The sequence below is a fragment of the Drosophila kikkawai genome, chromosome 2L (genome assembly GCF_030179895.1).
Source record: "Drosophila kikkawai strain 14028-0561.14 chromosome 2L, DkikHiC1v2, whole genome shotgun sequence".
NCBI lineage: Eukaryota > Metazoa > Arthropoda > Insecta > Diptera > Drosophilidae > Drosophila > Drosophila kikkawai.
Window position 1 is genome coordinate 14,458,596 of NC_091728.1, and position 12,949 is coordinate 14,471,544.

The 12,949-nt window shown below is 45.4% G+C and overlaps 7 protein-coding genes across 8 annotated transcripts; 3 read left to right on the plus strand and 4 right to left on the minus strand.

Moving 5' to 3' along the window:
• Positions 1-607: 607 nt before the first annotated feature.
• On the minus strand, positions 608-1,467 carry His3.3A (Histone H3.3A). The gene is made up of 2 exons (XM_017183111.3): positions 1,087-1,467; positions 608-996 (listed from the first exon to the last, which is right to left on the minus strand). The coding sequence occupies exons 1-2, from the start codon at positions 1,366-1,368 to the stop codon at positions 868-870; spliced, it is 411 nt and encodes a 136-aa protein (XP_017038600.1). The 5' UTR covers positions 1,369-1,467; the 3' UTR covers positions 608-867.
• Positions 1,468-3,431: 1,964 nt separating this feature from the next.
• On the plus strand, positions 3,432-3,968 carry LOC108086227 (gametocyte-specific factor 1-like). Its single transcript, XM_017183095.3, has one exon. The coding sequence runs from the start codon at positions 3,522-3,524 to the stop codon at positions 3,801-3,803; it is 282 nt and encodes a 93-aa protein (XP_017038584.1). The 5' UTR covers positions 3,432-3,521; the 3' UTR covers positions 3,804-3,968.
• senju (UDP-galactose transporter senju) lies at positions 3,929-5,691 on the minus strand. Its single transcript, XM_017183084.3, has 3 exons — positions 5,336-5,691; positions 5,156-5,273; positions 3,929-5,090 (listed from the first exon to the last, which is right to left on the minus strand). Exons 1-3 carry the CDS (start codon positions 5,418-5,420, stop codon positions 4,112-4,114), a joined length of 1,182 nt encoding a protein of 393 aa, XP_017038573.1. The 5' UTR covers positions 5,421-5,691; the 3' UTR covers positions 3,929-4,111.
• A 321-nt stretch (positions 5,692-6,012) lies between these two features.
• eIF3h (eukaryotic translation initiation factor 3 subunit h) lies at positions 6,013-7,504 on the plus strand. The gene is made up of 3 exons (XM_017183086.2): positions 6,013-6,172; positions 6,371-7,048; positions 7,110-7,504. Exons 1-3 carry the CDS (start codon positions 6,095-6,097, stop codon positions 7,365-7,367), a joined length of 1,014 nt encoding a protein of 337 aa, XP_017038575.1. The 5' UTR covers positions 6,013-6,094; the 3' UTR covers positions 7,368-7,504.
• Positions 7,505-8,093: 589 nt separating this feature from the next.
• LOC108086217 (serine/threonine-protein phosphatase 6 regulatory ankyrin repeat subunit B) lies at positions 8,094-11,145 on the plus strand. Of its 2 annotated transcripts, none has more exons than XM_017183080.3 (3): positions 8,094-8,347; positions 9,454-10,677; positions 10,742-11,145. In XM_017183080.3, the coding sequence occupies exons 1-3, from the start codon at positions 8,128-8,130 to the stop codon at positions 11,095-11,097; spliced, it is 1,800 nt and encodes a 599-aa protein (XP_017038569.1). In that variant the 5' UTR covers positions 8,094-8,127; the 3' UTR covers positions 11,098-11,145. The 2 variants fall into 2 exon arrangements, with proteins under 2 accessions (XP_017038569.1, XP_017038571.1); XM_017183082.3 differs by lacking the exon at positions 8,094-8,347 and adding an exon at positions 9,324-9,374.
• Positions 11,094-12,421, minus strand: LOC108086224 (ankyrin repeat domain-containing protein 39). The gene is made up of 3 exons (XM_017183089.3): positions 12,286-12,421; positions 11,966-12,172; positions 11,094-11,910 (listed from the first exon to the last, which is right to left on the minus strand). The coding sequence occupies exons 1-3, from the start codon at positions 12,386-12,388 to the stop codon at positions 11,675-11,677; spliced, it is 546 nt and encodes a 181-aa protein (XP_017038578.1). The 5' UTR covers positions 12,389-12,421; the 3' UTR covers positions 11,094-11,674.
• An 88-nt stretch (positions 12,422-12,509) lies between these two features.
• Positions 12,510-12,941, minus strand: LOC108086225 (uncharacterized). The gene has a single exon (XM_017183090.3). It carries the CDS (start codon positions 12,939-12,941, stop codon positions 12,510-12,512), a length of 432 nt encoding a protein of 143 aa, XP_017038579.1.
• Between the last annotated feature and the right edge of the window lie 8 nt (positions 12,942-12,949).

The following is a 12,949-nucleotide window of genomic DNA, read 5'->3' on the forward strand; positions in this document are numbered from 1 at the left end:
AAAAACAAAAAAGTTATAATATTTATGAGACCATTTCCATGAAAGTCATAAGATATGGTGGTCCGATTAGGCCCGCTCTGATATACATATGTATCTACATACATACAGCATATATACATTTATGTATGTATGTATACTATGTACAAATGTATATGTATGTATTTGTACTATGTACATATATGTATGTATACTACCTGCTATAGAAAAAAAGACTATTTCCAAAGTTTCATTCCGTTTTCAGCGCTAAAACTAGTTTGTTTAAAAACATATATATGGACACGGCTAGATCGACTCGTCTATTGATGCTGATGAAGATATATCATATTATCATGATAAAGAATATATATATGTACTTTTGTAAACCCATTTATTTTTTGTTTCTAGTTTCACGCATCAATATGATTGACTTTCTTAACATCGAACCTGAAGTTGATGATTCATCAATCAATATATATATATATATATATATATATACGTATATGTATACGTAAAATTCTAAAATAATTTACATGTCTATTTCATCACCATGGAAAATTTTCTACCTTTTTGATGACCCCAACCTCGATGGTTTGTTTACTTTTCAAGTTGCAAAAATTAAAAACAGTAATTTCAGATATGAAGAAAAAACACTTTGATTTTATTGAAACAAACGAAAGAAGTTTGATCCATACTTATGGTTAAGTATACAGAGACCTTAGACACACAAACTTAGAACTAAGCGGCGGCCACTGCTGCTGCAGCTGCTTCCTCTTTCTCCCCTTGTTGCCCGCCAAACGACAGCTGTGGGTTACAGCAACTTCCCTTTCCACCGCCACCGCTGCCGCCACCGCCGCTACTTTTCCAATCCAAGATGGCGGCCATGGGCATTTAGGCGCGCTCGCCTCGGATGCGTCTGGCCAGCTGGATGTCCTTGGGCATAATGGTAACGCGCTTGGCATGGATGGCGCACAGATTGGTGTCCTCGAACAAACCCACCAGATACGCCTCGCTGGCCTCCTGGAAAATTCCAAAGGCAGACACAATTGATTATTACATGACCGCGTGAAATGGGGTCGGGGGGGGAGGGGTCCAAATGTGCACTCATACCTGCAGGGCTCCGATGGCCGCAGACTGGAAACGCAGATCCGTCTTGAAGTCCTGGGCAATTTCACGAACCAGGCGCTGGAAGGGCAGCTTGCGGATCAGCAGCTCGGTACTCTTCTGGTAGCGACGGATCTCGCGGAGGGCCACGGTTCCAGGGCGATAGCGATGTGGCTTCTTCACGCCTCCAGTGGACGGCGCAGACTTGCGGGCCGCCTTTGTGGCCAGCTGCTTGCGGGGCGCCTTGCCTCCGGTGGATTTACGGGCAGTTTGCTTGGTACGGGCCATTTTAGCTTCAGAATCTCAGTGTTTGCACGCTCAAAACAAGTAGTTGAACTTTTGACTTTTCTTTCTCAATCACAACTGGACTGTACAAAAAATTTTCACAATTAAATACATAGTGCTGGATAAACAACGATGTCATCATCGATATTTTTAGCGATGGTTTCCGATGTTTTTGTTTATATCGATAGTAATCGATTGGTCATTTTAAATAAACGTAATCTAACTCGTAATGCGATTAATAACGTAATCTTGTCACGTAAAGTTATTTATACTATATTTTATATGGCAGTTAATTTAATTTAATTTATTATTTAATTTTTTTCTTCCTTTTCAGTAGTTTTATTTTATTAATGGTCGGTTAATAGTAACTGTGGTCATCATAGCTGTATCGATTTAATTTTTATTGATGTTACTTCACACAAGATTATGGACCACAGCCCAGAAAAATCCCAAATTAATATTTATGAATTAAAGTCGCATGTAGGTATTTAATTATGGAAACGTTAATTTTATTTACAATTTTCGTTTTATTTCCAGACTGGGAGGTATAACAAAACAAGGATGGTCATAAAGTTGGAATATTATGGAAAAGCATTAGGCTTTCTGTTACCTACTGGTTGGGCATTAAAGATCAAGATACTGAGGGCCACTACGTATCCGTGGCCTCAAACAAGCCAGCACAATTTGTAAAGTGGGAATTATATCTGCTTTAAAAGGGGTGCTTAAAGAAGGAGTATATCCCACTTTAAAAATGGTCCTGCCTTCTCCGAGGCCTCAGACACGTAAAGGCCCTCAGTGTGCTGATCGTTAATGCCCAACCAGTAGGTAAATTGCCTGCGATTAGCTGTGATTCTTTTTCTTTTCGATTGGAGGCTAAATAACCGACCATCTCACTACAGCTGTTAGTAGAAGTAGTGCAATTCTGAGCACTTTTCACATTTCAAAAGTATCTAGAGACGATCCGCTCGAAATCCGGTGGGACTTTATTTCTGAACCGATCTGGGATCTGCTGGTTTGGGCATCCATCATTTTCATAAATAAAATCACAGATCGAGTTACGAATAAAGTACCATCGGGTTTCAAGCGGATCGGTTCCAGATATTTTCGAATTGTAGAAAGTGAGCAGAATTGGACTACTGCTGCAAGCACCTGTCGTGTGATGGAAGGTTATTTAGCCTCCATTCCAAACGAAGAAGAACTCACCGCTAATGATATTGGCTGTGCATCAAAAATTAGGAAGGCCTTCGCTTATTCCATCCTCCATCTTGGTCAAATGTTGGTCTTTCATTTTTAACTCCACCTCCTGCAGTTGACTTTCCAGCTTGGCCTCCATTCCTTATAGTGGTCTTGACATCTTGCCACGCTGACCTTCCAATCTGTCCAGCTTTCCTTAGTTGCATTTACGACGTCAACATTACAGGTATACTGACGTGGCGCTTGGTGTCGGATTTGGACCGCCGGACTTTGATCCTCCTCCAAGGTTCCATTTCCATCCCTCAGACTCCACGTCACCAGTGCCCAAGGGAGATAAGTTCCGGACTAGAACATCTTGGCACTGGGAGTGTGTGTACAGCCGCTTAAGTTGAATGTCTCGGATCTTCTGATTCCCGAAATCGTTAGATGACTTTCGAAGAGGCATCGCACTTCCGTTGGGACTGATAAGAGCTATTTATAAAGCTTATATACTTCATATATATTTTCAAATGTTTGAATGTATTAAACAAGTTGCCCTACTTAGGCATATATACTAGAATTACACTACCAAAAATTGCCATCGATGTGACACTATTATTGCCTCGAAGAATCCCACCTAAAAAATTATATTTCTACTGGAACCTTTCAAACTTTAATAGAAACAGTGTTCTTCCTAAAGGATCAGATTAGTGATACATAGTTAACATTTTCATGTAAATTTAATTATTTATTATTGATTAATTCATTAATATTTTCTCTGCAGCTTTTTAAAAAATGACGTAGTATATAATTGGGCGCCAACAAAAAAATCAAAATCAGTGTTCCGTAACAAATCTCTAATATCGTGTTATCGATATGTGTTATCTGCCGTCGCTCATCACTCAACGGAAGTTTTAAAACATAGCGGGACTACTTCACGTTTTCCAATAACAAAAAGAAAAACCTTACAAACTGCATTAAAAATGTCCGAAACCGAGTTCGCAATTTGCCCTTACAACGAGAGTCACCGCATTGCGGTATTCCGGATGCCGAAGCACCTCGTCAAGTGTGAGCTGAACTACCGTGGACCGCCGCTGAAGATCTGCAAGTACAACGCCGCACACCGCGTTCTCGACATGGAGGAGCACCTTAAAGAGTGCCCCTACTATCGCCGCTTCATGGACAACAAGTGCTTGGAAATAGCCCTCACCACGCGCACTGCGCCCACCCAGGAGGATGGGCACGTTGTCAGCACTCCGCTATAAGTTTAGATTTAAGATCAAAGTTACAAACAGTTGTATGACATGTACATACATACATGCCCAATTTGCAAGCTTCTTGAAGAAGCGCCGCCCATTGTAGAGGCCCCTTTGTATTGATTTCATTCACATTACGATTAAAATATATATTTGTTTCGCTGAGAATCTTAACACTACTAGAAAAGCAAAAGTTTTGGTATTTACACGCCTCCCATTGCACAAAGCCTAGAGTCAAGTCGTCTTGCGTTTAAAACATTTGCAGGCACTTTTCCACAACTATTTACAGCTCTAAGTTTACGTCTAAGACTAGCTATCTACACAATGTCCATATCCAGGTCCGAGTCGGCCCCCTCACCGTCAAGCAGCTTTCGTTTGTCCGTGGCCTTGGCGGTGGCCTCGCTCAAATTGGCCAGCGGGCGCACCTTGCCCAGGTTGACGACCGGACTCTGGGTGTACAGGTAGATGGCGTAGGAGACCACCGCTATGGCCAGCGCGGTGTTCATGTAGATGGGTATGGAGAATAGGAAGTAGCACAGGACCGCCGTGAAGAGCAGCTCCAGGGCGCTGGCAAAGGTCTTCAGAATGGAGTTCATGTATTTGAGGAAGAAGCTGGTCACTATGCCGATGGCCGCGTTGTTTACAATAATGATCAGCACACTGAATCTCATGATGCTGCTTAGGTTGTGGGGACTGAACGCATCGAGGAGCTCGCCGCGCAGCAGGAGGATCGCGGCATTGCAGATAATGGAGTCCAGGTACATGAAGACATTCTGTACAAAGATATTCACATCCGCACCCTTGTCCTTCAGCAGATACTCGTTGTAGACGCCCGCCAGACACGAGCAGATGGTCTGGGCCAGAATGAAGACGGCACTCAGGCTGAAATCAAAGCCGGACATGTTCTTCCCGTGTACCTGCTGTTCCTGATAACCGTCGATAACGGTTTGGTTAGACGATTGCTTCCGTTGCTGGATGGCCGCAGACTCGCTGTCGTCGTTGGCGTCGCTGTAGAAGCTCCCGAAGTCAATCTGCTTCATCATGCAGCCGAGCGTGAGCAGAATGAGGGAGATCCACTGTCGCTGAGAGAGGTACTTCTTGAAGATAATTTGGAATAGAATGCCCGTGACAACCACGCGCAGCTGCAACAGCAGATAGTAGGTGGTGGGGTCGAACGTGGCCAGATTGACGAAAGCCAGGTTGTTGTACAGGCAGTACAGGAACGCCGGCACCATATACAGGGCCAACACGTTCCTGTCCTTGTGCACATCCCGCACCAGGGAGCGGAGATTGTTGCTGTTGGAATAAGTACCATGTGGGTTAGTTGATAACGCGAACGGATGTCTGTATTTCCCACTCACTCTCGGCAATAAAGGCAGGTGGAGACAATCAGCTTGAAGACCTCGGTGAGCAGTACCACCGTTACGGTGTTGTAGCCATAGGAGTTGTTTGATTCCTGGGATGCTGTGACAAAGATTCCTACAAGAAATCACCAATTAGGGCGTTGGTCCAAAGCTCGATAATGGGAAACATTTAAATACCCTGGCCGATGAAGAGGGACATGTACAGCAGGAAGATCACAAAGGTAAGCTTGGTGGGGAAGAGTTCACGCCAATTAGTCGACATCTTTGGGCTCGTTGGCTGGCCAGTGCCAGCGTAGCGTTGCTAACGAGAAACCGAATATCCAAAACTGAAGGGCCACAGCGACGCGCCTCGCCTCCCCTAGCGGCTCCACTTTACTCTACTGAGGGAGCGCTGCTGCTATCAGTTCCGCTTGTACGCCGATTCGTGACAAGCGGGCAACTTTTGGTCTTTCTAGGAAATGAATTCGTTCTCTCAACGTCTGATAAACAATATATTTTGGCTTTTTTTATCGCCCTGGAGACAGCTGATTGGACCAGCAGAGTTGGCAATATAGCTAGTTTTGGCTAGAACTAGCTTTTTATCTATGAAGGAAAACCATGATACTTGATATATAAGGTAGTCCGGTCGGGTCCAAATCGTTCGCTTTAGGGGCTTGTTTTGACAACTCGTGCTTTTTCATTGACACTCATTTTTATTGTCACACCGACAAGCTATATCCATCTCCCTTATATTGTGATAGGCCGAACTGAGGTCTTTTTTTACGACAGGACTACCTTATAAAATTGTATCATGCGCAAAACTAGGCTGGCGTTTTAGTGTGCCCAGAAGCCGCAAAAGTGAAAATTTTGAGATTTTTTAGGTGGAAAGCCAAGTTTCCATCTGGCAGCACTCTTTCTGACAAAATCGCCAAACAGGAAATATTTTCATCCGTAAAAATGGCAAACCGCGCTGGCCGACACGCTCGCACTGAGGATTCAGACAACACCATAAACTACGTCCAGTGCGATGGCCTGGTGAGTACTCCAGGAACAGTCAGATCTGGCCGGGAACAGCGGGCAAACCGGCCCAAAAGTTGGTGCCACGCGCTGTCTCGAGGTGTGACTGTGTGTGTGAGGGGCATGGGCAAAAACCCCGGCGAAATGCCACTGCCTACGCCCATGCACGCGTAATGACAAATGTAATAATATTTATATGAAAATTCCCTTCCGCAGGCCGTGATGAAAATGGTGAAGCACTGCCATGAGGAGTCGAGCAACATGGACCTCGCCCAGGGCGCCCTGCTCGGCCTGGTGGTGGACAAGTGCCTGGAAATCACCAACTGCTTCCCGTTCCCCAAGACCGGCGATGAGAGCATGGATGAGGAAATGTACCAGCTGACGGTGATGCGTCGCCTCCGTCGCGTCAACGTGGATCATCTTCATGTGGGCTGGTACCAGAGCTCCGATGTGGGCAACAGCCTGTCGCTGGCTCTGTTGGAGTCGCAATACCACTACCAGACCAGCATTGAGGAGTCCGTTGTGGTGGTCTACGACACGCAGAAGTCGTCGCGCGGCTTCCTCTGCCTGAAGGCCTACCGCCTCACGCCGCAGGCCATCCAGATGTACAAGGACGGTGACTTCTCGCCCGAGGCATTCCGCACCTTGAAGGTGGGCTACGAGAGCCTGTTCGCCGAGATTCCCATTGTCATCAAGAACTCTCCGCTTACCAACATCATGATGAGCGAGCTGAACGAGCTGCTTCCCGAGGATAAGGGCCACAACTTCCTGGATCTGGGCACGGCCTCGGTGCTGGAGAACCAGATGCGCAGCCTGATTGAGCGTGTCGACGAGCTGTATCAGGAGGCGGTGCGCTACAACAAGTACCAGCAGGTGGTCTTCAAGCAGGATACGGTAAGAAATGTAATTTTTGTTTTATTTTATTAGATTTTAATGGTTTTGTTTGATTTTCCAGGAGAAACACCGTGCCCTGGCTAAGCTGGCCGCCGAGAATGCTGTGCGGACGTCGAAGGGTGAGCCAACGGTGCCCGAGGAGGAGGTTATCAAGCAGTTCCGCCCAATGCCCGTGCCCATCCGTCTGGCGGCCGCAATTACCTCTGGCCAGATCAACACCCACGCCCAGCACATTGCCCAATTCTGCTCTCAGTCGCTGGCCAAACTCTTCATCACCGAATCGCTGCAAAACGCTAAGGAAGCCAAGGAAATTAAGTAGATTAGCTTATACGTTATATGTTTTTTTAAACTGAGGCCACATCGTAATTGAGAAACAAACACCGCGATATTCCTGTGCATTCTGATGATAAAAATAAAACTGTACCCCATTGGATGTGACTGGAGGCGAATTACAAACCGAGTGTTATCTGTCGATTTTGGGGTGAAGTTTCTAAACCATGGATGTATACATATTTCAAGTAAGTTTATGAGTTTTTCTAAAGGAGCCCTGCACACTTGGCACTATAAAGATCAAACCTCTACACTGCCGGCAACAATTATCGCTCAGCAAGGATAACAAAAGCAATATGCAAAACAAGCATGACTTTGACAGGTTCCCAGCAAGACAATCGGTGTCCAACCCTGCTCTAACTAGGAAATTCTTTTTGCAAATATCCCAAACTGTAATATTGATTTTAATTTTCCATTGCGAAAACGTCCAAGGGGATGATAATACATTTTATTGTATTAAATAAGCTTACGACCTAAAATGCAATCCTCCCCCTGAATAATTTTCCTGCCCTCGCCTCTGGCCTGGGGGGGGGGGTGGTTTTTCCAAGCTTAAAATCGAATCCACCGGCCTTGCTCGTGCGCAGATCCATTGTTTGGTTTCAGTTTTTCGGTCGCTCTCCTGCTGACGGCATCGCCATCGCATTTTCCCCACACACGGCAGAGGCAGCAGCTTGTATTCTTTGGTTTGTTGTTTTTCGCTTCGCGTTTTAAATTAGTTTAGAAACAAATTACTAACCGCAAATGGCAAAATGCTGTCCTACGACCTTAACGAACGCCTGCTGACTGCGGTGAAAGGTGGCGACTTCGAGCAGGCACTTGGCTGCATCATGCAAGGTGCTCAGGCCTCGTATGTATCGCCCAGTTGCGGACGCACAGCTGTGGGCACAGCCGCTATCCTGGGGGACGCGGAGTTGCTGGAGCTTCTGGTTCAGTCGTGCGAGGAACCAGAACTAGATGTCTTCCATCAATGTGAGTTTTCCCGGTGGCAGTTAGAAAATGTAACATCATTTTCGTTCATTGAAGTTAAATGTAATACAATTTTAACTAACCATTTCCGGTGAAATAAATGAAGAATAAGGTTCGGCTACATAATAGATACATATTTTAATACAGAACTAAATAGTTTGGTTGGATCTGTAAAAGCAAACTGTAAGATGAATAACTACGTATCTTCTTCTCTGAAAAGAAACGATTCTTTTGTGTGTGGAAACTTCTCTCAAAAACACTTTGGCATACAACCAAAAATCAGCCATAACTTAGTGAAAAATACATAAAATTCAAATCGGAAAGCATTTCCATGCTAGTTTTTCCGAGCCTAACAAAACTGTATACTAGATTTTAAATTTTAAGAAATCAAAATTTTTTTCAATTTTTCAGAATTTGAATGATGTAACCCCTTTTCAAATTTTTTTTAAATGTTTCTTCCGGACATGGCTAGAAAGACGCGCCTGTTAATGCTGATCAAGAATATATATGGTGTGTATAGGGTCGGAAATGACTACTTCACTAAATAAAAGCATAATAACTTAAAAAAACGGAAATATCTAAATACTTCATATAAAATTTTTTTTGAACAATTAAAGTTTAAAAATTTCATAACTAAGCAAAGAAAAAATATCAAATTCAATTTGGAAAGCTTTTCTGTGCTAAAAAAAATTAATAAATCTGCAAACTAAATTAAATAATTTCTATCTAATAAATTATTTAATATAAAATTCGGTGATTTTCGACCCTCATCAAGATTTTTTCCAAGTGTAGCCATTGCCCCACATCCAAACCCGTACCCAAACACACCTATGATTTTTCGGCTGCCCAACGAAATGCAAGCCAAGCAGGCAGAGAGCGAGGTAGAAGAGTGAGTGACCGAGACCTGGAAACCGGTTATCTAGGTGTTGGTTGCCCACTGATAACATTGGGGGAGAGCTTGAATCGGTTGTCCAGAGCAACGTCAGTAGGCTGTGAGGTTTATAGAATAGAACAGGTTGCCATACAAAAAGTACTCAAACATTTATTTCAATAAAAACTTTAGAGAAAACTATTTGGAATTCTTGCTGATTTAAAAAAAATATTTTCAGCCCACACGGATAGTCTGGAGATCGAGCAAACGCCCGAAGGTATGGAGAAACTGGAGTGGGTGGATGAGTTCGAGAACTGTTCGGAGAATGGAGTCAGCGGTGGATCCGAGGATAGCCAGCTATATCAGTATTATGCCAAGACCTTTGAAAACACCGGAGAATTTCTATCTCAGTGCTGCGTGTCCTGCCGGGAACAGGATCCGCACCTCTACGATGCCGACTTGGCCACCCCCTTGCACTATGCCGCCTCCTGGGGCCATGAGGAGTGTGTCCGCATCCTCCTGGAACACAATGCCCCCATTAACGTGGTTAACAGCGAGGGCTATGCTCCGCTTCATACTGGTGCGGGCTTTGCCGGGGTCACCAAGCTGCTGATCAAGCACGGAGCCTTGGTAAATGCCAAGACGCTGAGTGATGGCAGGACCGCGCTTCATTTGGCCATCGAGAGCAAGTCCAGGGAATCCGCACGCCTGTTACTCCAGACGAATATCAATATCAATGATACGGACGACATAGGCGAGACCCCCCTGATGACGGCAATTGCCTGCAGTATGGTGGATCTGGCCGAGGAGTTAGTGGAGAAGGGAGCCCGCATCAATCTCCAGGATAAGCATAATAACACCGCTCTGCTGTACGCAGTCCGAGGTCGCCATGGCCAGTTGGCCAAGTTGCTGCTTGAGCATGGAGCTCGCCGACTGGCATCGCAGCATCTCCTGCATATTGCGGTTGAGAACAGCGACAGGATGTTGGTGGAGCTTCTCCTGCAATATGGCGAGAGTTTGTCGGTGCGGAACGAAGACAACCACACTCCCATTATGGTGGCCATCCACCGCCAGTGCCCAAAAATGTTGGAGTACCTGCTGGACACAGCTGAGGAACATCGCCGATTGGGTCTCTACACAGATGCCCAGGACGTAGGATTGGTTTTGTTTGCCGTGCAGCAAATAGTTCTGGTTGAGAAGTTCAAGGGCATCCTGCGAGTCTTGCTGGCCAAGCTGGCGAGTGCCCGCGAGGATTTATATGGCACCTGTACACCCACAATTGTTTGTGGGCTAATCTACTGCCAGACTCCGTTGTCCAGGACCATTAACTTGTTTCACCTGGAACTCGCCGAGTTTCTCATCCATGAGGGCTGCAATCTAGCTCAGATTTGCCGTGAACATGTGGTCAACGAGCTGCGAGCCAACTGCTCGGCCAGGACTTTGGCCTTTGCGAGATTGTTGTGTAAGTTGGGGGTTCAGGGAAAAAGTAGATACCACTTGCTAAATGTATTATTATTATTCCTCAGGCAACGCTGGCTTTCAGTTTCCGCACAAGCAGCGAGCTTTGCCCAAGGATTGGTCACCAGCTCGCCTTGCTTTTGAGCGTCAGATGACCCTGTTTGGCACCCAGCCGCGCAGCCTGCAATCTCTCAGTCGTCTGGTGATACGAAAGCATCTTCTGAAATCCCTCCGAACAAGGCTGGACGTGCAAGAGAAGTATCTGGCCACCCAGGAGCGTTCCTCGCTGGGCAGGATTATAGATGAGTTCGCCATACCCGCCACATTGAAGCTCTACCTCAGCGACTTTACCGAGTTGCCAAAGGTGACGACCGTAGAACCGCATCCGATACCCGGTGTCAGAAGCTTTGAGTCATGGGATTGAGTGCGTTTTTCAGGAATTTATTCAGATAATATAGGTTTTATATATGTAGCATATAGTTTTATATCTTGACGATGAGTGTGTGTGTGTTGTGAGGGAAAGGAGGGAGGCTGTGTTGGTGTTTAATATAAATTTCCTTAATTCTGCAACATTTCAACACGACTCTCTGATGTGATATTAACTTATTTGAATATGTATTACGACTTTAAGAACAGGGATTTCTGCACAGCTTTCCCTCGAAAGCGTCTGTCTCTTTAACCTTCTTTTCTAGTCTAAATTACTTGCACATGTTTCATGTTTATTAGGCATGTATATATAGTCTATTTAGGTTATATTCATACTAGGTTATCTTTGACTATGCCAATATTAAGATTACTTTCCATATACAATCGATTTCTCAAACACACAACTGGAAAAGTATTTGCAATTTGTAAACTACACTTTTACAACGATATATCGAGTGCAATTTTATATAAGGAAAATAAACAATATATAGAGGTTTTAAAAAGAAAATGTAACTTTTAGTGCTTAAACTACAGAAAATACATTAATGCTGCTGATGCTGCTGCTGCTGCTCCTTCTAGGACTTGAGCAGTAGCTTAAAGTCATCATTGGCGTTCTCCATGATGTATTCAAATGCAATTTTATCCTTTTTGTCCTTGACCAGCTTCAGGGTTGGTTCCTTCTGCAGCAGGTAGCGGCACACCTCCAGCTGGCCGCGCGAGGCAGCCCGATGCAGGGCCGTCTGCCCGCACTCATCCTGGAGCAGAAGATTAGCCTTGTGTTCTGAGAGAAGCTTTACAATCTCCAAGTGGCCTGCAAAAGGGGGTATAAGTATTTATACAAAATTTATGTGATTTTTGAAACCTACCCATCATGGCTGCTCTATGCAGGGAGGTGGCTCCTGCCTTGGTCACTGCATTCACATCCACCTTGCCCTCGTCTAGCAAGAGCTTGCAGATCTGCTCATTGCCATTGCGGGAGGCGTAGTGCAAAGCCGTATAATCGCACTCATCACGGGCCATGGACTGGCCCTTCTTGATGAAATCCCTCACACGCTCCACTTCGTTGTAGATGGCTGTAAGTATTATTTCTAAATTAATTACACTTCTCAATTCGCAATTAACAGGTCGTGAAGGGGCTTGTCCCCATTATAAAGCCAGAAAACTAGTTAGAAATAGTTTTGCTCACCTGCATTCCAGATGCCCCGATCAAAGTCCATGTCGCTGAGCGTCTGCTGTGCAGGCTGCGTCTGCTTGTGGCACTTGCAATTGTCCGCGCTGTGCTGATCCATTTTCGCCTGCTGATAATTTCGAGTTTGTTTGTTGGGTTTTGCCGAATTCCTTGCCTCGCCTAGCCTTGTTGTTCTTTCGTTTCAAGTTTTCAAGTGACAGTGTGATCGCAACATATACGATTTACACCTCACGCTGCATAGTCCAACAGATCTCGGCCTCGCCACAACTGCAGACAACCTTATAGCTCAACTGGGCCAAAGTGTTTAGCATAACCATCGGCGACACTGCCACCATAATACCATTCACGCACGCCTTGACGCCGCTCTCGAAGCGCTTTGATAGAGCCTGAACTTCGGCCTGGTTTAGTCCAAAAACGGTACAGGTGTAATCGTGAAGGGATCCCTTGACGGTGATGTAGGCAAAGTTACCCTCCGACTGCAGTATGGGCACTGGAATGGTCACCACATTGGCCTGACAAGTGGCAGCGGCAGAGGCGGCAGCAGCAGCAGCGGTGGCAGCGTTCAGGGAACCAGTCGATGACGTGGACACGGCCGGCGGTAGATCGCTGTTGAGATTCAGAGACTCCTTCAGCCCGGTCACGCCCTCACTCATAGTTCGTT

Excerpts from the sequence above, each read along its gene's own strand:
- His3.3A (XM_017183111.3), bottom strand. The coding sequence starts at position 1,368 with ATGGCCCGTACCAAGCAAACTGCCCGTAAATCCACCGGAGGCAAGGCG. Across the intron at positions 997-1,086 it reads CGGCCATCGGAGCCCTGCAG|GAGGCCAGCGAGGCGTATCT; the intron begins GTATGAGTGCAC and ends GGAATTTTCCAG.
- LOC108086227 (XM_017183095.3), top strand. The coding sequence starts at position 3,522 with ATGTCCGAAACCGAGTTCGCAATTTGCCCTTACAACGAGAGTCACCGC.
- senju (XM_017183084.3), bottom strand. The coding sequence starts at position 5,420 with ATGTCGACTAATTGGCGTGAACTCTTCCCCACCAAGCTTACCTTTGTG. Across the intron at positions 5,274-5,335 it reads GTCCCTCTTCATCGGCCAGG|GAATCTTTGTCACAGCATCC; the intron begins GTATTTAAATGT and ends GATTTCTTGTAG. Across the intron at positions 5,091-5,155 it reads ACCTGCCTTTATTGCCGAGA|CAACAATCTCCGCTCCCTGG; the intron begins GTGAGTGGGAAA and ends TTATTCCAACAG.
- eIF3h (XM_017183086.2), top strand. The coding sequence starts at position 6,095 with ATGGCAAACCGCGCTGGCCGACACGCTCGCACTGAGGATTCAGACAAC. Across the intron at positions 6,173-6,370 it reads ACGTCCAGTGCGATGGCCTG|GCCGTGATGAAAATGGTGAA; the intron begins GTGAGTACTCCA and ends TCCCTTCCGCAG. Across the intron at positions 7,049-7,109 it reads TGGTCTTCAAGCAGGATACG|GAGAAACACCGTGCCCTGGC; the intron begins GTAAGAAATGTA and ends TTGATTTTCCAG.
- LOC108086217 (XM_017183080.3), top strand. The coding sequence starts at position 8,128 with ATGCTGTCCTACGACCTTAACGAACGCCTGCTGACTGCGGTGAAAGGT. Across the intron at positions 8,348-9,453 it reads ACTAGATGTCTTCCATCAAT|CCCACACGGATAGTCTGGAG; the intron begins GTGAGTTTTCCC and ends AAATATTTTCAG. Across the intron at positions 10,678-10,741 it reads GGCCTTTGCGAGATTGTTGT|GCAACGCTGGCTTTCAGTTT; the intron begins GTAAGTTGGGGG and ends ATTATTCCTCAG.
- LOC108086224 (XM_017183089.3), bottom strand. The coding sequence starts at position 12,388 with ATGGATCAGCACAGCGCGGACAATTGCAAGTGCCACAAGCAGACGCAG. Across the intron at positions 12,173-12,285 it reads TCGGGGCATCTGGAATGCAG|CCATCTACAACGAAGTGGAG; the intron begins GTGAGCAAAACT and ends TAATACTTACAG. Across the intron at positions 11,911-11,965 it reads GCATAGAGCAGCCATGATGG|GCCACTTGGAGATTGTAAAG; the intron begins GTAGGTTTCAAA and ends CCCCTTTTGCAG.
- LOC108086225 (XM_017183090.3), bottom strand. The coding sequence starts at position 12,941 with ATGAGTGAGGGCGTGACCGGGCTGAAGGAGTCTCTGAATCTCAACAGC.